A 25,500-nucleotide genomic window follows, 5' to 3' on the forward strand; every position below is an offset into this window, starting at 1 on the left:
GTTATTTAGTATTCTGTAACATGACTCTTTCTGTTAGGTTTCTTTTAAGCTTTCTAAGTCACCATCCACTACTAGTGTGTGTGTGTGTGTGTGTGCTCGCGCGCACACACACACACACACACACACACACACACACACACACACACACACACACACACACACACACACACACACACACACACACACACACACACACACACACACACACACACACACACACACACACACACACACACACACACACACACACACACACACACACACACACACACACACACACACACACACACACACACACACACACACACACACACACACACACACACATCCATCTCAACAGTGTAGAAAAATTATGAACATGTGTGGTGTAAGACAGAAAAAAATATGTTTGAGGGATTCTCATTCATGTGAGGAGCTGTAGCCCAAACCAAGAGGTCAGGAGAGGACAGTAGTGAGGGTCTGTCGTTTGAAATGGGTCAGTGAACTGGAGGTACAGTAGGGGATTTTATAGTATCACTTCTCATTTTGTTCTGGAAATATGAGTTCTTTGTAACCATCATATTGATAATTACATCTACCATATGAGAGTAAGGGCAGTACACCGTTACTTTCACATTGTTACCATACATTTTGATGTCTATTTGTTCTATACATTTTGATGTTTGTAATGTCTTATCATAGGCGTATCCTGTAACTACATGGTAATAATGTAGTATGTAGGCCTAATATCCCTAGTTATTCCACTTTATGGGCTAGCTACTCTGTTATAACATATGTAATGTGTTAAATTGTGCAACATAAACAGATGACCATCATATCATCCTATGGCCATATGCCTTCACTTAACATAATACAAGAAAAGCTTGAATGAGAGTGACGTAGCTAGAAGGAAGTACCTCCCTGAGTGGGAGTGAGTGGCTCGCCTGCGAGGGAGTGGATGAGAGAAAGCTGAGGGCTACTGTAACTCATTGCATGAGAGGAGCGTCGCTGAAATCGTCTGCATATAATACACAAGTAACCTGCGCTTTTCTATCCGTATATATCTTGGACCTTCTGTCTGGTGCTTCTGTTTGAGTTTTTTGTGCATTTCTCTGTGAAATAAGAGTAGGCTATTTCGAGAGCTGCCTTGCAAATAATTTCTCTTCCGTCTTTCTGGGACTTTGTAGTTAATGTCAGAGGATTCAACCCCAGAACGCAATAATGTAACTGAATCAAAGACTACTTCTTTTCGAGACAAATAGTCCTAGCTACACAATGTTGATTGAAGCAACCGATTGAAACAGTCATACGCCCGTGTTCCAAGTGAGGATCAGCTCCAAGCATATCCAAAACGCATTACTGTTCCAATGGATTCCTGAAAAGGGGCGTACCATATGCAAGAACCAGACATTGCGGGCAGATCATTCTACTACAAGGGCACATTCTGTACTGTAAAGTTGACTGGCTGCTGGAACTCGAAATGTATGTTAGAATAGCACCATTTATTTGACCCGATTAAATATTTGAATGCGCATGTTTTTAAAAGGAAACAGTGTTTCCACATGCTCTTATTGGAATAGGCTATGTCATTTGGAAATACGGTTTGATTACTTTGTATTATTTTCTACCACGGCTGGAACAAGCGTTGCTATGCAGATCATGCACTGTTGCCCAATGTTAGCGATACATTTGATCGTCTGACTCCATATCTCATTTTAGGGGATATATTTTAGGCTGTCTCAACCAACTATTGGAAATGTATTTTGCGTAAACAGCTTTCTGGATATTACAAAACCATGATGGCAAACGAGAATCCTTATAACAGTCGCTTTATTGTCGAAAAATACATCCAACACAAACTGTTGAACATGGGATTTGTATGGAAATTTCAAGCAGAAAACGATTCTTCAAATAATGGCTTTGGGGACCCCTCTACACCCAACTCCCCTGAAGTTTTTGCACGGAGGTCCCAGCCCACCGCCGCAGGCGAGGACACCGACTCTCCTTACCAAAACAGGAGTCCGCAACCTGACCCTCATGTCAGGCTGCACAGAGTCCTGCGCGAGGCGGGTGGCGAGATTGAAAGAATGTATCAGCGGGACTTTGCAGAGATGTCGGGGCAGTTGCATTTTACGCCCAGCACGGCACAGAGAAGGTTTACCGCTGTAATAGATGAGCTCTTCAGCGACGGGGTAAACTGGGGTCGGATTGTTGCTTTCTTTGAGTTTGGAGGGACAATGTGCGTGGAGAGCGTCAACCGGGAGATGACGTCCCAGGTAGACAACATCGCTCGTTGGATGACGGAGTACCTGAACGGACCCCTACAGAACTGGATCCAGGAGAATGGTGGCTGGGTATGTTTGTTAATAAATCATTCCGCATTTGCTCAGCCTCTATCCACCTATTACACCTATAGGCATATATGCATCAGTTGCTAAATGCATCAGTAGTAAGCACATACACTTACAGTGGATCAATTCCTTCAGGGGAGCATGCACCTGACCCTACCATTACCTCTGTCTCGTCAAAAATCAGACTACTACTATTGTCTAACATTTGGGTTCCAATGTCAGCCAACCCTGTTATCATGATGGGGACAGTATAGGCCTACATTAATTGATAATTGTCTGTTTTTGCTGTCCCTATTCTCCCGGCCAATATTTCAGTCAGTCTAGGGAAACCCTACACCTAGTCTGACTGAAGGTCAAGCACACACTGAATGAGCTTGACTGCATTTTACTCTGTAATTTGTTTGCCAGATGTTTGGAAACGGCTGTGTGCTTTGAGTGGTACTACTACACAGCATGATGTCTTCAAAGAGAAAATTGGCGTGTTTCCACCATTCCAGTTTGAATGAATGAACAGAGCGTTTCCCTATTTAGCTTCCGCATCAAATGGAGAGAAAAAGCCTCCCCTGTTTCTGTCTCTCCTCTTAGTTCTTTACATCCTGTCCGTCTGTTTTACTGCATCGCTCTAGCATTGAATAATTTATGGCTGAAATTAGAACAGGCACACCATGCTTTCATACACTCCCATCTTGGTGTAGTAGAGTCTATGTCTAGGTTACCATAATCATGAATGCACTCCTCATTTGGTAGTTAATTCACCCTCTTTTTCTTTGATTGATAATTTGCATAATCACAGATGAGCAAATTAACTGCTCAAATAGAGAAGCAATGGTTACAGGGACATGATGACCAAATCAGCTCCATGGGTGCGTCCCCGTGCGCCATCATGTGCATGCTGATTTTGTCTATCCTCTCCAGACGCATTCATGACACGCAGATTAAAATACCAAGACCGACTATGAACCAACAATATTAATTAAGGGAGAGGTCAAAACACATATGAAACATCCATGTACATTTAGCTAACATTTAGCTAGCTTGCTGTTGCTAGCTAATTTGTTTTGGGTTGTTATTTTACCTGAAATGCATATGGTTCTTTTTTTTGCTGGATCTTTGTAGAATGTTGACCAATTTTGAGTCACACAAAATGTGTTTTCTACTCCGACAATGAATCCACATATAAAAGTGCAAACCTAGTTAGTTTTTATTTAGTTTACTTTGATTAATATTGCCTTGTACATTCTTCTTCTATGGATTTTATATGGGGGTTGGCAACCAACTTTAAGGTGCTTAACCGCCACCAACTGGACTGGAGTGGGGACCTCAGTTCATCTTTCAATCACCCACATGTGTATATGCTGGTAAAAACCAATGAGTAGATGGGAGAGGCGGGACTTGCAGCGCGTCTAAAATATAGCTCTATTTTAGCGTCTGGCTATGCAGTCGCCTGTTGACGCGCGCTTGTTTCAATGAAATGATTGAATAACATGTATGTGTACATTTATTTTGGTCAGCATGTTTACATTTGATTTAGAACTAAGTTTATTTAAATGTCATGATATTGATGAGGCAATATCTTTCATGTCCTCTTTACTTGACCCATCACTTGACACGTCATCATGATTAATGTGGCATGCGTGGTTCCCAAGACACAGGCAGATGTTGCCATTTGTCTGCTAGACAGACAGATACTGTATGCATAGACTGCTGTGGAAAAGGAGAGTGGAGGTGGTAGCTGTCTGGACTGAGCAACAACTGGAGCAGAATAAATAGCAGGTGCCATACACTTCAACCACCATCACCAGGGCTGCTAGGGAAATCACATTTTCATTATAAAGTTGTGTGTTATTTTGGCGGTTTCTTGGCGTTATTGAAGATGTCTTTGCTCCGCAAAAAACAATAACTGTGTGTGTGTGTGTGTGTGTGTGTGTGTGTGTGTGTGTGTGTGTGTGTGTGTGTGTGTGTGTGTGTGTGTGTGTGTGTGTGTGTGTGTGTGTGTGTGTGTGTGTGCTTGTGTTTATATAATATTTTTGCATAGCAGTGATAAGTTCTACTTGTTCCATCAGAGGAAAATTAGGAAGCAATCAACACTGATGTACTTTTCATTGGCTTGTATTATTCAGAAGGTTCCAGCACTCCCATCTCGAGCCAATCAATGATTCATTTATTTAATTTTGTCATCAAAAGAACCATTTTGCATTTGTATTAAGACTATATTCACAGAGGAAGACAAGTTCCAGTTAAAATAGCATTTACACTCTTTGAATTTAATCCATGAATTACTCTTTCCAGTAGCTATTCATTATCATTAGCATTGTTCCAGCAAGACCAGATTTTATATGTAGTTATATTATAGTTATTACTAATGCCTGTATACAATATACTGTATATTGTATTGCTGAGAGAGCTGATTGTTAAAATTCATTTTATATATTTGACACCTGTTCAAATATGTTGGGTGAGTCTTGACTCAGTCTGGTTGGTAAATCAGTACACTGGAGATGAAGGAGATTTGTCCAAATGGGCATCTGGCCACTGGCCGTCTGTTCATAGATTTTGCCTGTGTGGTGTCAGTTACATCAGATTCTGCACATAACGTACAGGTACAGCTTGTTGTCATGCGAAGACAGGCTTGCATCATTCCACTAGTGTATGTATGGATGTGACAGTAAATGAGACAACTGAGTTTTTCTATGCTCTTGCACGGTCACCGTTGAAGCTTTAAAGGTCCAATGCAGTTGTTTTTATCTCAATATCAAATCATTTCTGGGTAACAATTAAGTACCTTACTGTGATGGTTTTCAAATTAAAATGATCAAAAATAAACAAAAATAGCTTCTTAACAAAGAGCAATTTCTCAAGCAATAATTTTGCTCGAACTGTCTGAGTGGGGATGTTGGAATCTGAAAACTAGCTGTTATTGGCAGAGAGGTTTGGAACTCTCTTTCTTATTGGTCTATGAACTTATTTACCGCCTGGTGATATCACCGGGCAGGCCAAAACTCCATCCCACCACAACAGGTAACATTTTCAGGAGGTCTTTTCAAACAGCTCTTATATTAAAAAGGCATAAACATCACAGGAGGTTGGGGGCACCTTAATTGGGGAGGACGGGCTCATGGTAATGGCTGGAGAAGAATAAGTGGAATGGTATCAAATACATTAAACATGGTTTCTATGTGTTTGATGCCATTCCATTTGCTCCGTTCCGGCCATTATTATGAGCCGTCCTCCCCTCAGCAGCCTCTACTGATTAACATAATTTTCACAGTTTCATAGTAGTATCCCAACCTCATAGTGTGGTAATATACTTTTCTTTTTTTTTTTACTTTAGTTTATTAAGTAAATGTTTTCTTAACTCTAATTCTTGAACTGCATTGTTGGTTAAGGGCTTGTAAGTAAAGCATTTCACAGTAAGGTCTACTTCTTCTACACCTGTTGTATTCGGCGCATGTGACATATACAATTTGTTTTGATATATACAAAACCCAGGCAAATTACATTTTTGACTGCACTGGACCTTTAAATCTTGTTCTCCAACTGCGAGGACGAGGAACATACTGTCTTGGGGGTGTTCCTTACATCTTGTCTGTTTCACTGTATGTACAGCACAGGAGGTTGGTGGCACCTTAATTGGGGAGGACGAGATTGTGGTAATGACTGGAGCAGAATTAGTGGAATGGTATCAAATACATCAAACACATGGTTTCCAGGTGTTTGATGCCATTCCGTTTGCTCCGTTCTGGCCATCGATGTACAGGTAAGGTAATAGAGAAAGGTTGTTCACTATCACATTTTGAGCTGATCATGGTCTTTCCCACAATTCCTCTGATATGTCCTCCTGGCACAAAGAAATCTTGAAACGATGCGTTACAACCAAAGAATGGCCATGTCAGTCAGATGCACCTTCTAAATTGGTCAAATGGCTTAGCTTATTTGTCAAAAAGAATTGCCCTTTCCCCCTTATGGCTAAGCTGTACTTATTATCCTTTCTTTTGAATCCATGTGATTCATTAATCCTCGGATAAAGCCTGCCGAATAATTGCGCCGTCTGTGGAGAATACATGATTCAGCTGCGCTACCCTGTGCCTTTTCAGTACTACGGTTGTTTCAGATCCCCTGCTGGGACAACCCTAGTTTACCAGCCTGTGATCAAGACCCTTTGTCTTGTATTAGCCCAATTACATTTCTGTTTTATTTTGAGTTTCTGAAGAATTGCCTTCATATCTTTTTTTGTATTTAGTCTACAGGTAACTGTTTGTGCTGACTTATTTTGTTGTTTATTCTGCAGGTTGACGTTTAGTCCCATGAGTCTTGGCCTAGAGGCAGAACTGAGCGATTAGATAGGCCAAATGCAAAGTCAGAATTGGCAAGATATAATTTTTTTATGAAAACAAAAATTTGCATTTTGGTCTTAATTTAAGGCTAGGGTTAGGCATTAAGGTTAGCAGTGTGGTTAGGGTGAAGGTTTAAAATGTGTCAGCTAGTGACCACTCTGCAGAGTTGCCTCCAGAACAAGATTCATGATGAAAAACGCTAACCTGCGTTTATTGTTTATTACCCTGAGAAGATTTTGACTTTGAATGCTATTTTTGTTTTTGTTTTGATAGCCCTTTTGTCTGGGGGATTCCAGCGCAAACAAATCAGTGCTGATGACATCCGTAGTAAATAAGGTGGGAAAAGGATGGGAATGTTTACAAGCAGGAAAAGGTCACTTGACACCATGGTAACAGGAGCATGCTTTGCCTTGTGGGTGGCTTGCGATCCAGTTTGTTCATTTCTATGACCCCCTCTACAAAGCATTGTCCAGAGTTACATTCTAGTTATAATAACAACATATGTTTTATACTGTAAGTAAGGCCTAGTATGGGCCACAATTATGAACTTCGATTCCCTATCTCTGTTATTGCAGAATAGCCAGAGTATGCTCTGGGGGCCCATTATGGATTGCACTGTCTCTTTTTGGCCAACTTCTTCTATGCTGGGAAGATGTTCCATTTCTGCTTTGTGTGTCAGGAAAACTTTGAATCACAATAAGAGCTGCATATAGTTGCCTCCTATTAATTGGAAGACTGACATTCTTTAGGTCTTGGATTCAAGCTTTGTTCTTTGTTGACGTGAGGGTGTAGGGAGCCGACGTTGCTCTTTCATGTCTAAATGTAAAAAAGAAAAAAAACGAACAAAAGCCTTCTCAAATTTAAAGTCACTCACTCTTTCGTACTCTGTAGTTAGGATTGTGTCAAGGTAGGACATGCCTGGCATGAAGATGAGCACTATACCACATCATACTGTAGTTTACCCCAAATGGTCCAATGGTTAAAATCAGCAAACTGGACATTTCAGTATCACCAACCAGATTTTTACACTTTTTTAGCAAACAAACTGAAATAACATTGGCAGGAAATTTTGTGTCGTTTGCAATTGCCGGATTGCAGCTTGCCTAAACGAGGTTTTCATTGTCTGCTTACTGCTAATCTCTAACTAATTTAATGTGTTTTTGTCATGCTACAAATTATAGTTGTTGGTTATCATAGTCACTGTACATGTTCCTAACTGCCTATAGTGTGGAAGAGGGAGGAATTACATGAATTTAGGGCATTGAGCTACTTGTTAATGTACTCCGCTGCTCATCCCTTTTGGCTCAGTTTGAGATGATTGCGGTTAGCCTGTTGCTATTAAAAACATTTGAAATAATGTACATTCATTTGTCTCGACAGGGCATTTGAGCTCAATCAAATATAATGAGTGATAACAAATGACTGTGTTCGCAGGGCACAAATGTCTCTGCAAATTTAATAGCAAATATATTTTGTATTCTCATTTAATCACTCTGGGTTACATTCTCTGTATCAATAAGTTACCAACCTTTCATCAGTTTGCTCTTTAGTTTGTGTGAGTAGGCTAGAGTCATTCAGGTGCTCAACCCACGCAGTGCATACCTGTGGCTCTTGGCATTTGTTTGTCTCGATGAAGGACGCTGATTGGCTATGTTTACTGTCAGGTGGAGCTCAATGAGGCATGTTTGACCTGGTTGGTATTACTGTGGTGGTAGTAGAGGAAGGGGCGTTGAAAGGGAAAGAAAAAGAAAAGTGCTTCAATCAGTGGAACGTCACTCAGGTATTCATTTCCCTGTATATGTGCCTCTTACCAAGAGCTTTCAAGTGACATTGTTTATAAAAGCGAACTCGACACTGAGAGCAGTATGTGAAAATCCCCAGAGATAAAGACAAGAAAGACCAAGCGGGAGCTTTTCTCTTTCTGATGTTTCCTACGAAAAAATGGCTTCAAACGAACCCACTGCATATTGTGCAGTTGCCGTACCTACCCTCACCCCTCAGGCTATCAGGGCAGAGGAGAGAGAAGAGAAGAGAGGAGAGAACAGAGGGACGGCAGTGGTAAGAACGGGGTGTGGGCCGAAGAGAATATAACCAGGAGAAGTTTGAAAGGAGAAGAAAGCAAAGCTGAGTGCAGAGGTATAGGGAGACGAGGAAAGGATGAGAAAGGGAAGTGTAGACGGATGGAGGAGATCCATGGGTCAGCCGTCACTGTGTGTCCGGCTTACGATGCAGACTGCAATGTACGGGACCCATTAACCTAGATAATACCAGGATTTTAATGGAATACAAGGAACAGACACCTGTATAATATTTTGGGGAATTGTATCTCTGCATGACATCGTTATGGAGATGAGAAAAAAAAAGATGAAAAGCACAAATCACAAACATCTGACAGAATTAATCACAGAGAAGCTCAGATATTTATTTTAAAGAAAGCATTTCTAAAAGAATTCAGAGTACCTACTTTTCAAGATCACAGAGAGGGAGGAACTGTGGAACTGTGCGCTACAGTAGGTGGTCTCAGTAGAAAGTTAAAACCGTAGGGGAAATACCAGAGTAACCTTGACCACACATCTAGAGATTAACAGAACATTTCACTTTTTAGCTTTGAGTCAGAAAATACCCTAAAAACCTTATTGTTGCCACCAACTTCTATGTGTTTTTATTAATCGGTCCTTCTGCAGAGCCGCCCTTTTCTGCTAAATGTAAATGTGGTCACATTTTGTTTAAGAAAGTTTTGCGTCTGGGTAAGCCCCTAACACATACAAATACACAATGATCTGCACACACCTCAAATTACTATTGATGTAAAAGGCCAAGCAGATCTGGGTTCAAATACTATTTGAGCATTTGTTATAACCTGCCTGAAGTGCCAGATAGGCGGGGCTTACACATTTGGGACTATTGTATTAGTTCCATTTTGCCAGGCAAGCTGAATCAAATCCAGCTAAAGTATTTGCAATGATTTCAAATAGTATTTGAACCCAGATCCGATGCCAAGTACAATAAAGGTCTGTACACTGTAGTATACAGCAGGTTGGGCGCCTGTCTCAGCTCCAGACTGGCTCAGGGATCCTTTGTTGGCCAAAGCAGATTTGCCTTTTGTGAGGACTGTGGATATCTGTAATCTGGTCAGAATTGATTTATATCCCATTTTAAAATAATGGGCTAGTCGTATGGGTGTTACAAGACTTTTGTCCATCTGCTGTGGCTCCACACCAGCTTCCAATTGGTTGGTTTTCTTCCTCTCAGTTGGTTATCTGCCTGGTTGTTTAAGCTGGTAAACTCTTCGGAAAAAGGTTTCCAAAAGGGTTCTTCGGCATTCCCCATAGGAGAACCCTTTTTGGTTCCAGGTAGAACCCTTTTTGTTTGGGTTCCATGTAGAACCCTTTCCACAGAGGATTCTACATGGGACTCAAAAGGGTTCTATCTGGAACCAAAATGGTTCTACCTGGAACCAAAATGGGTTCTCCTATGGGGACAGCCGAAGAACCCTTTTGGAAACCTTTTTCCGAAGAGTTTACCAGCTTAAACAACCAGGCAGATAACCAACTGAGAGGAAGAAAACCAACCAATTGGAAGCTGGTGTGGAGCCACAGCAGATGGACAAAAGTCTTGTAACACCCGTATGACAAAAGGTGTGCACAACATGTGTTAGGTTCATACCAAAATAGAAAATGTAGTGAATGGGAAAGAGACTAAAAGTGAGAGATTAAGAGAGAGGATACGTACAACAACATACCTCAGAAGGGTTGTCAACATACTGTACAAAGCTATAATTACAGTTGCTGAGACTGCGTTAGGATTCAGAAAATGTTTACGAAAACTATAGTTTTTTTCCAAACTCTACACATTTCCAGACTCATTAGATTAATCATCCACCTCCTGACGAATGCTGGTTGCCATTGGGGACCAAACAAGAAGGCCATAGGCTTTGTTCCGGCTTAACCCATGCTATATGGGACATCAACATCAAACCGTTTGCCCATCAACGACTACTGTTTGGAATGTAGCCTGAAGATAAACGGGTACATTTTGACCACAAGGGTTAAATAATGTCATCATTTTTAAACCTATTTTTAAATGAAAAATAATCTCTCTTTTGTATACTAGTGGTATGCTAAACTGAAACGTGGACTCAATAGTAAACTTTGTGATAAAGGACCAAATTTGGCACAGAGGTAGATGTATGTACCCTGAAAAAATATAGATATGGAGCCACCCTAGAATTGGCCATTGGGGGGTGCATGGCAGCCACTATAACTGAAAAATACAAATTGTAAATACATATTTAGCTTCCAGTCAATGTCTTTATACCAAGTCGAGTGTCATATTTCAGATGCAATTGGAACTGAGTTGATATCCCATAGCGTTCCGGAGTTCGAGCTAAAAGTCTGATGGCACCGGTGTCATATCGGTGGCCATCTTAGGTCCTACCTGTATGGAAGATCAGCTCAATCAGCAATTTCTCAGCCTCTGAGTATCACAGAAACACAACACTTTGAATGAACAACAGACAAATGTTCATAGCAAGTGGTTATAGATTAAATTGATAAAAAAATATATGTTCAAAACACGAAAGTATAAAAAAATATATATTTTGATTGAAATGTGTGAATTCGTTTAAAGAATCTGTTTATTTTAGGGTAATTTAAACAACTTACTTGTGTTACAAAAGGTTAATAATTAATTAATAAAAAATTACCCCCGTTGGCGCTTTTAGGGTTAACTGAAGATGTCAGTTTAATTTCGTAGAGTGTTATGTATTTCGGCAGCACTAAGGTATTCAATGACTGTCTCCATCTTGCACAGAGATAGGGACAAAGCACCCTGTCAAGTAATCTTTTTCCCTCCTGTAGCTGTGGAGTCGTCTGTCCCCTGCACAAAGGGAAATCCGATTTTGTTTGACGAAAAAAACCCTGCCAGTACCATGCAATCCACCCCGCTTCCCGTCAAAACACGGTTCATTCAACCACCCACACAAAAGTTGTCAACGCTGACAATTGGCACATAGGAGCATTTAACTGTAAATCCATGTCTCCCGCTCAAAGCGGGACAGACGGACGCAGACGGTACACACACATACATATAAACAAACAAGTACAAAGACTCAACCGACTGGTATTTACACAAAAGGACATACACACATGAAAAGTACATAGACTGGCATAAGAACAGGGATTTAACTGAATACACACACACAGAGTTGAACAGGTCCACACATTGAAAACAGAAATGGGAAAAAGACACACTCAGATGTTCAGACGAATATAAACACTGTGTTTGGTGTGCATTCTGCACAACGGTTCTTACATGTAGGAGGGTGTGTGGGCAGGTTTGTGTGGCTTGCTGTAATGGAATTAGTCTGGGAACAGGGTACGGATTGCCTTGTTCCCTTAGATGTGTTGCTTTTAAACAGTCTCTCTCGCTCTCTCTACTGTTCTGCAATTGCCTCAGTCTCGATTCTGTGATTTGTTTATTTCCTCAATATACAACCAATATAAAAGTCTCTCTTACTTGTTCATGTAAATACTGGCTTTCCACCACATTTGTTTGTTTTTTGTGCTTGTTTTCATTTTGTGCTATAGGCTACAGTATTGTGTGCTTCCTTTGTCTCTCTGTTTCTCTCTGGGCAGAAGCACTCATTTGTTTTATTATCCATTTCAATGCTATCTTGTCTTTGGATCTTTTTAAACACAAGGAGGTGCGCTAGTTGCTGGAAATGGAATGATGCACCTGTACATTGCAATTATGGAAAATATAATAGCATTTCTCAACTTTGCTCTGCACTAATCAGGAAGAAACAAGAAACTCTCCTTATAAATCTAACTAACTACTGTTTTCATGAACATGTCATTACAGACCAATTTGTCTCAGTGGAGGTCTTGTCAAAAGTGTGGCGGAGCACAAGCACCCATTCCAAGTCCTTTATTCCCTTGGCTTATGTTGTCTAAAGGAAACAGATTCTGGGTGCCCTTAAAACAGTGTAGAGGGGCTGAAGCCAAGTGTTCCCCCTCCGGTACCGCCGGGTTGGGTTCTGGCTCTGTCGCTCGCCATCTGGTGTACCGTTTGCACCCGCCACCGCAGGGCCTGTGATCCCAAAAAAAGCATGCACACAAAAAATGACATTTCCTACCAGCGCTCCAACTGGAGCTCAGTACAGTCCTCAAAACATGAATCCCCCTCTTTCATATGTCCACATTAAGCTTCTCCCTCAGGACTAGAGATAGCCAGAAGACCAGAAACTCGGCTCCCATTCACAACTGAAATGATTTTGGACAATAATAGGTCTGTTTCCTCATTGTGGTTTTGACGTAATTTTGTGTGCGCTTTACACTGTTGTACCCTCTGTAAAACGCAGAGGGCAATACTCCAAAAAAACTATATTCTACCCAGGAGCCATTGCTCACTGCCCCTGTTGAATGCTAATAAGCCGTTATTAAAAAGATACGCAAAGTTTAGGCAGCACTGATGTCAGATATGGCAGAATCAAAGCTTAGATAAGTCAACCCGTAATTATGTATTTTAGGTTCCCTCCGATGTGCAATGAATTATTCATCATGCCGGCGAAGGAGGCAGTCTTTTCCTGTTAACATTAAACATACTGTCTTTTGAAAATTGAAGTCGCTCATTAACTAGCAATGATTACAATTCTGCTTCCCCTTGATCAAGTCTCTCTTGACTGGGTAATGCCTCTGGTCAGTCAATAGGGCTGAGATATTACTCAGTGTTTCAATGGTGTTTTATTTTTTTGGGGGGGGGGGTAAAAGAAAGTGGTGCTTTGAGTTTGAGCCATTTAAAGCTCACATTTAGGTTGTGTCCCAAACTCGAAGACATCTCCTCTTAGAAGAAAACATTCTAGTAAAAGCTCCAAAAAATCAACAGGTGCATTTGAAACACAGAGTTTTTACTAATCTACCCTCCACTGACCTGCTCTTCGGCACATGGATGCATCATGATGCATCCATTAGCTGCATGTAATCAGTAATTGATTTAAATGAATGATACTAAGGTTTCCATAAAAGCTGGTGGAAGTACAAGATCACTTGCAGGCTTCGGTCTTGTAAATATTGCATCACTCCTCTCTTGCACTCTGTCTGTCTGTCTGTCTGTTTCTCTCCTCCCTTTTTACTTCCCTCAACCCTTTCCTGTAAATTAATAATTCATAGTGATGCTAACATCCAACCCTAAACGGGCCTCCCTCACAACAAGAGGGCCATGTCCTACTCTCTGCCGCACGGTCATGTTCTTGCATGAGGACGCAGCTGGAGCCCTAGGATGTGTCCACTCCTCACTGATACGTGTCATCACAAGACGTCAATCGGAGGGTTGATAGCAAGCATGCTGGGAATTCTTTTTGAGGCACGTGAGTCGGCGGTTGCTGAACAGTGTACACATCACGCTGAACAGTGTACACATCACGCAGGTCACATTCATGAATGTATTAACATGCAATGTACAGAAGGGCTCCTGCTTTGCTCTTATTGTCTGTCTGTAAATATAGGCTAATGAGGAAGTATCTGGTAATGCTCCGTTGATGTGGTAATGTTATAGGGCTTTATGGGAAATGTTGAATACTTTGACTCAATGGAATCAATTGTATCTTCCATAGGAATCGGAAGTGAAAATACACTATTTTAAATCCTGGCTTAAAACTTTGTTACTCAACCTCAGCGACCACCAAGCTCTATCACACATGTGAAACTCAAGGCCCGCAGGGTTTTAAGAATTTAATTTTAGTTGTTTTTTTGGGGGGGTGCGATCTCAATCGACATTGGCGTTACTAAAATCAAATTCGAAACTGGGTAGAAATGATAATAAACCTACATTTATAGTCTCTTCACTCTGTCCAGCTTGCTGAGCATCGTACATTTCGAAAGCAAATTTTGACATTGAGGAAAAAGTATACATTTTAACTGCAGCCCTACGGACCTTGGTGAAGACTGGCCCACAGGGACATGTGTTGGACACCTCTGGTCTATAAGTAGTGTCCACTCGTAAGACTGAGGACATGCCAACCTCACCCTACCCTCAATCTTCATTGTGTCAGGGGATTATAGAGGGATTTCCTGGATCATGCTGAAGCCATGGTCGGTGCAGTCTGCTGGATTAGTGAGAGGCGCGCGCGCCAGGGTCGTTAGTTGGCCCCGGCTGCATTCGCATACCACCATGGGTATTATCCCAACAATTTGGAAACTGTGTCGTAATGGGGTCAAGCCTTGGCCACAAGTAGAATGGAATAGGAAGAGGCTGTATGGGGCGCCACTATGTCTTCCTCCTATAGCCTCCAGGTTACCCCTGCCTTGGGCAACACATTTTCACCATCCATGCCACAGCTGAGGCTTCAGAAAGGCTACAGTAGGCCGTCTAAAAATAGACATGACTAGTGTCTGCAGCTTCAGTTAAAGTGTTTCCCCCGCCCTGTTTGGTATATATTTTTAAGCAATGACATCATCACCAAGAGACAAGTGACTTCATAAAGATGCCGGTATGATCAAATAAAAATGATGATCAAGATTCATTATGGCTACTAAAAAAGACCATTCTCATTCAATGCCTCTGTCAAATACACTACTGTATATATACAAAAGTATGTGGACACCTCTTCAAATTAGTGGATTCAGCAATTTCAGCTAGACACGTTGCTGACAGGTGTATAAAATCGAGCACACGGCCATACAATCTCCATAGACAAACATTGGCAGTAGAATGGCCTTACTGAAGAGCTCAGTGATATTCAACGTGGCACCGTCATAGGATGCCACCTTTCCAACAAGTCAGTTCGTCAAATTTCTGCCCTGCTACTGCTGCCCCGGTCAACTGTACTGTAAGTGCTGTTATTGCAAATCGGAAATGTCTAGGAGCAGCAACAGCTCAGCCACACAAGCTCACAGAACGGGGCCGCCGAGTGCTAAAGCGCGTAGCTCGTAAATATTGTCTGTCCTCGGTTGCAACATTCACTACCAAGTTCCAAACTGCCTCTGGAAGGAACGTCAGCACAATAACTGTTCGTCGGGAGCTTCATGAAATGGGTTTCAATGGCCGAGCAGCCGTACACAAGCATAAGATCACCATGCGCAATGCCAATGCCTACCTGCCCCAAAGTTTGGTGGATGAGGAATAATGGTCTGGGGCTGTTTTTCATGGTTCCGGCTGGGCACCTTAGTTCCATTGAAGGGAAACCTTATACAATGATATTCTAAACGTTTCTGTGCTTCCAACTTTGTGGCAACAGTTTGGGGAAGGCCCTTTCCTGTTTCAGCATGACAATACCCCAGTGCACAAAGTGAGGTCCATACATACAATTTTTGTTGAGATCGGTGTGGAAGAACTTGACTGGCCTGAACAGAGCCCTGACCTCAACCCCATCAAACAACTTTGGGATGAATTGGAACAACGACTGTGAGCCAGGCCTAAGTACTCGACCTCACTAATTATCTTGTGGATGAATGAAAGCAAGTCCCTGCAGCAATGTTCCAACATCTAGTGGAAAGCCTTCCCAAAAGACTAGACAGCAGCAAAGGGGGGACCAACTCCAAAGGGGGGACCAACTCCATATTAATGTCCATGATTTTGGAATGAGATGTTCAACGATGAGGTGTCCACATACTTTTGGTCATGTACTGGAAGAGCGTGAAGCAAAACATTGTCCATACCATATTTATTCTGCAGCGGGCATCTTTGAGAGTCGCGGTATTACAGTCGGTATTCAGTCAGACAAGGGCTTTCTTGAGAGAGAGGAGGAAGGAAGGATATACCTTCTGATTCCTGGGAAGCATCATGATTGATAAGCATCTAATCTCCTTTTAAGTTGGCAAATAGTGCAGGTGGTGGTGGTGCTGGCAGCAGTGGTGCTGGTGGTGATGCTGGTGGCAGTGGAGGTGGTGGCAGCAGATTGGAGTCCTCTCAGAGGCTGACTTGGGCTCCCCCCACGGCTTTTGATGAAAGCTGATGGGGTTTGAAGTGCCAGGGAGGGGCGGGGAGGGGGATGGGGAGAAGGGGGTATACCAGAGTGATGAAGGGAGATGAAAGCGAGGGAACTGTCACATTCCAATGTATTGGGATTTAGTCGAGTGAAGACAAACTTTCTCACAAGCTTGCACGCGTAAACACACACACACACACACACACAATGATGGAGCATGTATCATTAACATGACACACATCCTCGCATGCACCCAAATACACATATGGGTGCGTATAACAACATACAAGAACATGAACAGTTCAAGTCGGAAGTTTACATACACTTAGGTTGGAGTCATTAAAACTTGTTTTTCAACCACTCCACACATTTCTTGTTAACAAACTATAGTCTTGGCACGTCGGTTAGGACATCTACTTTGTGCATGACACAAGTCATTTTTCCAACAATTGTTTACAAACCGATTATTTCACTTATAATTCACTGTATCACAAACCCAGTGGGTCAGAAGTTTACATACACTAAGTTGACTGTGCCTTTAAACAGCTTAGAAAATTCCAGAAAATTATGTCATGGCTTTAGAAGCTTCTGATAGGCTAATTGACATAATTTGAGTCAAATGGAGGTGTATCTGTGGATGTATTTCAAGGCCTACCTTTCAACTCAGTGCCTCTTTGCTTGACATCATAGGAAAATCTAAAGAAATCAGCCAAGACCTCAGATATTTTTTTTTTGATTTCCACAAGTCTGGTTCATCCTTGGGAGCAATTTCCAAATGCCTGAAAGTACCACATTCATCTGTACAAACAAAAGTACGCAAGTATAAACACCATGGGACCACACAGCTGTCATACCGCTCAGGACGGAGAAAGGTTAAATAAAAAAACATATATTTCTTGTTTGAATGCCATTCCACTTGAGGTGAAAAGTATACAGTGATTACCAACAGCATGCGTGAGCCAAACTAGAGTGGTTAGGTCGACATATTAAAGTATCAGTATGGAGTATGGAGGGACACGCCTTCAATCTGAAGATTTAATTCATGTGGTGTGTTTCGGGTTCACTTCCTGGGATTTTCCTCGAGCAAGTGCATTCTGGGAAAATGAAGCATAGAGTTGTCTAGACGTGGTTCCATGGTATAATAAAGACCAGGGCAAGGTGGATTTAAAAATGTATCCATGGTGTTTTAAATGGGACCTATAATGTTTTGTCATTAGGTGACATTATAGCATTAACTTCAACGTGTAGGATGTGGAGGCAAATGTGGAGGCAAATGTCTGCGTTTTATCCACAGACTGTGTGGTGGAGACATTTTGTGTGGAACTGTTTCTGTTTGTTTTGGTAGTCTATTAATTTCACTGGCATACACTCTTAGAAAAAAGGGTTCCAAAAGGTTATTCTATAAGGACAGCCGAAGAACCCTTTAAGGTTCTAGATAGCACCTTTTTTTCTAAGAGTGAAACACACAGTCATCTCACACATGAAGGCAGTTCAACACCTCTGTGATAGTGATGGAAAGTAACAGTCAATCACAAGTGGCTAGAACTATTGATGCTGTTGACAACGGCACAACACAAGCTGGGCATAATATGCCGACACACACACACAAAACACCAGTGCACACATACACCGAGTGTACAAAACATTAAGGACACCTGCTCTTTCTATGACATAGACTGACCAGGTGAATCCAGGTGAAAGCTATTGATCCCTTATTGATGTGACTTGTTAAATCCACTTGAATCAGTGTAGATAAGAAGGTTAAATAAGTATTTTTAAGCCCTGAGACAGTTGAGACATGGATTGTGTATGTGTGCCATTCAGAGGTTGAATGGGCAAGACAAAAGATTAAAGTGCTTTTGAACGGGGTATAGTAGTAGGTGCCAGGCGCACCGGTTTGTGTCAAGAACTGCAACGCTGCTGGGTTTTTCACACTCAACGGTTTCCCATGTGTATCAAGAATGATCCACCATCCAAAGGACATCCAGCCAACTTGACACAACTGTGGGAAGCATTGGAGTCAACATGGGCAAGCATCCCTGTGGAACGCTTTCGACACCTTGTAGAGTCCATGCCCCGACGATTTGAGGCTGTTCTGAGGGCAAAAGGGGGTGCAACTCAATATTAGGAGGGTGTTCTTAATGTTTTGTCCACTCAGTGTATGCTGCTTACACTTCCTCTCTCATGCAAACTGACTTGTTTTATTCAAACTCAAACACACACACACACACACACACACACACACACACACACACACATATTCTGTAGAGGAGATTGTACAGGTAGCTGCCTAAATAAAGGAAACACCAACATAAAGTGTCTTAATAGGGCGTTGGGCACCACGAGCCAGAACAGCTTCAATGCACCTTGACATAGATTCTACAAGTGTCTGGAACTCTACTGGATGGATGCGACACCATTCTTCCTCAAGAAATTTCCATCATTTAGTGTTTTGCTGATGGTGGTAGGAAACACTGTTTCAGGCATCGCACCAGAATCTCCCATGAGTGTTCAATTGGGTTGAGATCTGGTGACTGAGACATGCACGCACACACACCCTTTTGACCCCCTATGCTCCTTTGAGACCTCTCTGTCAAAGTCCCTAAGATCTCTTCTTCTAGCCATGGTAGCCAAAATAATGGGTAACTGGGCTTTTTATACATGACCTTAAGCATGATGGGATGTTAATTGCTTAATTAACTCAGGAACCACACCTATGTGGAAGCCACTGCTTTCAATATACTTTGTATTCCTCATTTACTCAAGCGTTTCCTTTATTCTGGCAGTTACCTGTAGCTCCACAGGGGCAAGGGGACAGACATAAGGGGAACACAGTGCCAGATGGGTGATTTAGCATTCAGGGAGCCCAGAGGGGCGCCCTACAACCTAAGACTGGATACAGACGAGATGCATAGCAACACACTCTCTCCTCTCTGCTTAATACACCATCGTCTGTGTTTTTGTTTGTATTCCTTTCAAGGGTTGTTGTTTTTATCACATTGCTCTGTGATCCCACTCATCAGACCCTGGAGGGCCAATCTGTCATACTACGCTTTGGAATATGTGCTTTTCTTGGGTTGGTTTACAAAGCGCTTTGGGAGCTCCAATAGATAGCTGGTTAGTTGCGGGGTGATGGGTAGTTTGGGGGGGGATTATATGGTCCAGAGAGGGGAGGAGTGTGGAGTGTGGGTGTCTAAGTAATGAGCGTTAGCGCCGTGACTTGATGCCCCCAGGGCTGCCACTGAAGAAGACCAGACTGAAAGACTAACAATGCAATGGGAGCAGTTGGATATTTGACGGCAGGATAGAGGTTGCATTAGCACTATGGCTTCAGTGACAGTGCTATACACACAGAGATGGAGAGAGAGGATGGAGAGCTGACATCAGTTTGGAGACCTTGACCCTCAGACGTTAACGGTACCTGTGGTTCCACCCTGATTCCTTGTATTAAACACACCAGAGTTTATTGTGGCTTTGGCAGGATATCTGCGGGCATCATATTGCTTTTTCAACAATGCACTTGGCTGGACCACATTGTCCATGTCAACCTTTCCTAGCAGATGTACAATGCATTGTGAAGGAGAGGTCATCAGATGCTAACATTAGCACGGTACAATTTGTTTTACCTTTATTTAACGAGGCAAGTCAGTTATTAAGAACAAATTCTTATTTGCAGTGACGGCCTCCCCTGGCCAAACCCGGATGACATTGGGCCAATTGTGCGCCGCCCTATGGGACTCCCAATCACAGCCAGATGTGATGCAGCCTGGATTCGAACCAAATACTGCAGTGACACCTCTTGCACTGAGATGCAGTGTCTTAGACCAATGCACCACTTGGGAGCCCAATGCATTGTGAATGAGAGGTCATCAGATGCTAACCAAATATTAGCACGGTACAATGCATTGTGAATGAGAGGTCATCAAATGCTAACCAAATATTAGCACGATACAATGCATTGTGAATGAGAGGTCATCAAATGCTAACCAAATATTAGCACGATACAATGCATTGTGAATGAGAGGTCATCAGATGCTAACCAAATATTAGCACGATACAATGCATTGTGAATGAGAGGTCATCAGATGCTAACCAAATATTAGCACGATACAATGCGACAGAGATGGTTTTGATTGTTTTTTTTTGTGTTTTTTTCTTTAATTGCCTCCGTTTGAATGAACCAGTTGGCTCTTGCGGTGATTCGAAAACAAGTTTTGAGTCTCAAAACTGTATTTCAAATTGAAACACAGAGAAAGGGCCCAACTATCCTGTTTTGACGCGAATGCAAATATATGCAAAGGTGGAAAATCCCCATTTTATCAGGCATTATCTCTGTTCTGTTTACCATCTTGTTCACCTGACAGAAATTGAAAGTCCCCTTGGTATTCCCCCCTGCAAAAGGAGAACAAACTCATCATAATAGAAACCCTGGGGGTTAAGATGCTCAGTTCTAAGTACCATAAAGCTGGCAATATGTAATAAAACTGCTATAAAGCTATAAGACATGCGTGATGAATCTTGAATATTATTTTGAATATGAATTACATTTTTTATGACACGACTAATGAAGTGTTCTCATTGTTGCAAATGGTACATGTCAGTAAACGCTGACATATTATGCACAAAAAAAGACTTTTTATATTATATTGTGTAATTATATTGTGAAATGTATTTTTTATTGGATCTTAATACAACGTGTGTTTTTGAATGCAGCCTTTGAATGGAAATATCTCTTCAACAAGCAAAATTCATTCAAACCAACAGTATACACCAATCCTACACCCAAGATATGATAGTCCCATTTGACTCTCAGGTGAAGTCATGTTTTCACAGCACTCATCACAAGGATGGAAAAAACCTCTCCCTGATATAACACCAGACAGTTTGCCTCATAGGGGAAAATTGTTTGTTCCACACTTTTATCTGGTGATGAGGTCACTGGCTCCAGCATCGCTCTTTGTGTTTTGTAAAAAGCTGCTTTATCAAGGATTACGTTCACACAAACTGGGCCTCACAGCAGAAACATGTAACCGGAGCGTGGGTCAGCCTGAACCGCTGATCCTCATTGTTCTGTTTAGAGAGCGATAACTGGGGAGAAAATAACATCATTCTGTGCTAATTGGCAACTCTGGCTTTCTGTCAACTTTTGTTTGAAGGTCCAGATGGAGGTGGAGCCCATGCTGGCCATATTTTCTCAACGCTTAATACAGTATTGATAGAGAAGATCTTGCCTCTAATGAGGCCAATAACTCACTAGAAGAGTTAAGGTGAAGACTAATTAAATGCAAAGTTGTGATTCACCTTGCATTTCAAGTAGAAGAGAAACTTCTCTGAAGCATTGAAGATCAAGGGATCCTCAAAAGTTATTTCACATACTCAAGAATCCCAAAGTTCTACATTTCGTAGAGTTTGAAGCAATTGTTCAGGTGTCTGAAAAAGCTCAACGTTCGACAGTGACAGCATTTTGGTGGCTGATTTGAGAGTCGCGGTATTCCAGCCGGTATTCAGTCTGTACTGTTGATTGAGTAGTGTTGCTCTTTTGGTTCAATAATGGAAGGCCCCTGTTTTGGGTATCCATTGTTCCGTTGATCAGGGAAGCCTCTTATGTACGTTAGAAGAGATTTGGCGCTGAAGAGCTTGAAGAGAGGATGATGTAGTGGGTGAGGATGATCTCAGATTCTCTTCTCCCGCTCACTTTCTTCATCTCTCTATGTGGCTACCCACGCCTATTAGCCTGGGTACCAGTCATTCCACTCCTTGCCACTCCTGTCATGTCATAATGAAACAGAGTACAATGAGTGTTAGTTAAGCAGACTGGTACCCAGCTACAAGCTTATTGCACAGATAGCAAAACAAAGACAGATTGTCTCACTCACCCTTACATCAATGCTTTCCTCTCATTCCTTTACATGGCCAGAATGAGCTCAGCTGATACCCAAAAACATGCAGCACGAATAAGAGAGTTAAAGAGAGGTCGTTGAACTTTTCCTTGGTTTCCAGCCCCAGACAAAGAGGGAGGAAGGAGTGGGTGTTGACAGAGTGGTGGAGTCAGTCAGGGGGAGGTGTGTGTGGGTGTCAGGGGAAGTTGGGGGTGGCGGGGGTGGAAGAGACCAGTCTGGTTGTGAGCTCTGCTTACATCGTGGTTGGGGGCATAGGTGGCGCATCCATAAAGCTTCCCTTAAAGTAAATTGAATTAAATTGCCAAAATTACATTGCCCGATTAGCCTACTACTATCTATACACAAAAAAAATCATTCAAAATAGGCACCTACACCAGAAAGCATGATTTGGCCACGAAGGATCATGAGCTTCTTAAAACAAAGTAAGCTGTGTATTGTTTTAAATCACATTGCCTAAAGTTGGCAATTTGAGCAGCGCTCGCTGCAAATAGCAAATAGACGATTGTTCAGATGTGACTGTCAGTGAAAAGTAGAGAGGCCCAGCCAGGCATATTGCAATATTTTAAAATACAACCGCGGGAAAACATAGTTTGGAAAGAAAATGGCTATTGCTATAAGGAGAAGACAATGAAAAGACTCTAATCTGTCTTTTAGTTATCCAAATTCTCAACTTAATTGTAGGTCTATAGCCTTATGGAGAGCAACAATGGAGAGAGCATCGGTAATATCCCCGGTGAGTGCGCATATTCACTCTATCATTTGTGGGTCAGTGCCACTTGAAAGTTTGTTTTTGGACAATAATTTCCTCCTCCAGGTTAGAAGAACATCATATTCTAATTGTGTCTCCACTTCTCGTAGGCCTAATATATGCATCAGACAACGTTGTTTGTATTGATCTGTTTGTCAGTGTCAGCAGAGTAGGCTGCCCTGTCATTTGTCTTATTAAAAAAGATTCTGCTAATGTCTCCAGTCATAAACTCAGCAAAAAAAGAAACGTCCCTTTTTCAGGACCCTGTCTTTCAAAGATCATTCGTAAAAATCCAAATAACTTCACAGATCTTGATTGTAATGGGTTTAAACACTGTTTCCCATGCTTGTTCAATGAACCATAAACAATTAATGAACATGCACCTGTGGAATTCAAGCTTACAGACGGTAGGCAATTAAGGTCACAGGTATGTAAACTTAGGACACTAGAGGCCTTTCTACTGACTCTGAAAAACACCAAAAGAAAGATGCCCAGGGTCCCTGCTCATCTGCGTGAACGTGCCTTAGGCATGCTGCAAGGAGGCATGGGGACTGCAGATGTGGCCAGAACAATAAATTGCAATGTCTGTACTGTGAGACACCTAAGACAGCGCTACAGGGAGACAGGACGAACAGCTGATCATCCTTGCAATGGCAGACCACGTGTAACAACACCTGCACAGGATTGGTACACGCGAACATCACACCTGTGGGACAGGTACAGGATGGCAACAACAACTGCTCGAGTTACACCAGGAACGCACAATCCCTCCATCAGTGCTCAGACTGTCCACAATAGGCTGAGAGAGGCTGGACTGAGGGCTTGTAGGCCTGTTGTAAGGCAGGCCCTCATCAGCCATCATCGGCAACAACGTCGCCTATGGGCACAAACCCAGCACGTCTGGGACCTGTTGGACCGGAGGGTGAGGGCTAGGGCCATTCCCCCCAGAAATGTCCGGGAACTTGCAGGTGCCTTGGTGGAAGACTAGGGTAACATCTCACAGCAATAAATGACAAATCTGGTGCAGTCCATGAGGAGGAGATGCACTGCAGTACTTAATGCAGCTGGTGGCCACACCAGATACTGGCTGTTACATTTGATTTTGACAAAAGATTTGTTCAAGGACACATTATTCCATTTCTGTTAGTCACATGTCTGTGTAACTTGTTCAGTTTATGTCTCAGTTGTTGAATCTTGTTATGTTCATACAAATATTTACACATGTTAAGTTTACTGAAAATAAACGCAGTTGACAGTGAGAGGACTATTCTTTTTTTGCTAAGTTTATAAAGTGTTGTAGAATTGCATGAAATGTGTTTATAAAAGGCCAAATTCTTCCTGTGCAAAGAAAGGAGAAGAAACTAATTATTTGTAATTATGTTGCAGCCCCCTGACTGTGGCTGAATGTAGTTGATGATCCCTGGCCTTTAGCCTACATTATTAGCTTAAATTAGGACTATCCAATCAACTCATCACATTAGGAATAGTACAGTAGGCTCACATAAGTTGTATCACAACCGGCTGTGATTGGGAGTCCCATAGGGCGTCGCACAATTGGCCCAGCGTCGTCCTGGTTTGGACGATGTAGGCCGTCATTGTAAATAAGAATTTGTTCTTAACTGACTTGCCTTGTTAAATAAAGGTTAAATAAAGGTTACATTAAAAAAATATATAATAAGTCTGCACATGTGATGATGAAGGTGTGTTTTTATGGAGAAAATGAGCTTCCCCAAACTTGAAACTCACGCGCAGCTGGTTGGGGGAAAACATGAGATGAGTTCCCAGATTGAAGCATTTCCAGCAGCATCCCCTAACAATCCCCCTTTACCAAGCTAATGCTGGAAAAATGTATTCTCTTTCGACTGGCCGTACTAGGGGAATCTTTCCATCTGATCTGGGCCTCCACGTGGTCTGGTCACCGCCTCCACAAAGTCTTTCTCTTGCTTTCATAATTGTTCTTTCTAGTTGTCTCTTTCCATCTCTCGTTCTGTCTTCCGTTCCTCTTCTTCCGTTTGCTCTTCTCTTTCTTTTCTCTCTTTCTTTCTCTCTCTTTCTGTCTTTCTTTTCTTTCTCTCTCTCTTTCTTTCTTTCTTTCTTTCTTTTCTTTCTCTCTCTTCCTTCCTCTCTTTTTTTCTTCTTTCTTTCTTTTTTTCTTTCTTTTTTCTTTCTTTCTTTCTTTCTTTACTATCCTCCATGTATTTTTGTCTATTCGGCAGTTGGAAGTTGCTGTTCACCACAGAAATGTATAAAATCAGATGAATGT

The 25,500-nt window shown here is 42.0% G+C and overlaps 1 protein-coding gene across 2 annotated transcripts in view; it reads left to right on the forward strand.

Annotated features, from left to right (window-relative positions):
* The first annotated feature begins 920 nt into the window (after positions 1 to 920).
* Positions 921 to 25,500, forward strand: part of LOC139583385 (apoptosis regulator Bcl-2-like) — an 87,851-nt gene continuing 63,271 nt past the window's right edge. For both annotated transcript variants that reach the window (XR_011676541.1, XM_071414406.1), the window contains exon 1: positions 921 to 2,333. Coding sequence is in view for 1 of the 2 variants with exons in the window: in XM_071414406.1 (XP_071270507.1) it covers positions 1,776 to 2,333 (558 nt within the window). In the remaining variant the exon portion in view is untranslated. The remainder of the gene's footprint in view (positions 2,334 to 25,500) is intronic.

The sequence above is a fragment of the Salvelinus alpinus genome, chromosome 8, assembly GCF_045679555.1.
Source record: "Salvelinus alpinus chromosome 8, SLU_Salpinus.1, whole genome shotgun sequence".
Classification (NCBI taxonomy): domain Eukaryota; kingdom Metazoa; phylum Chordata; class Actinopteri; order Salmoniformes; family Salmonidae; genus Salvelinus; species Salvelinus alpinus.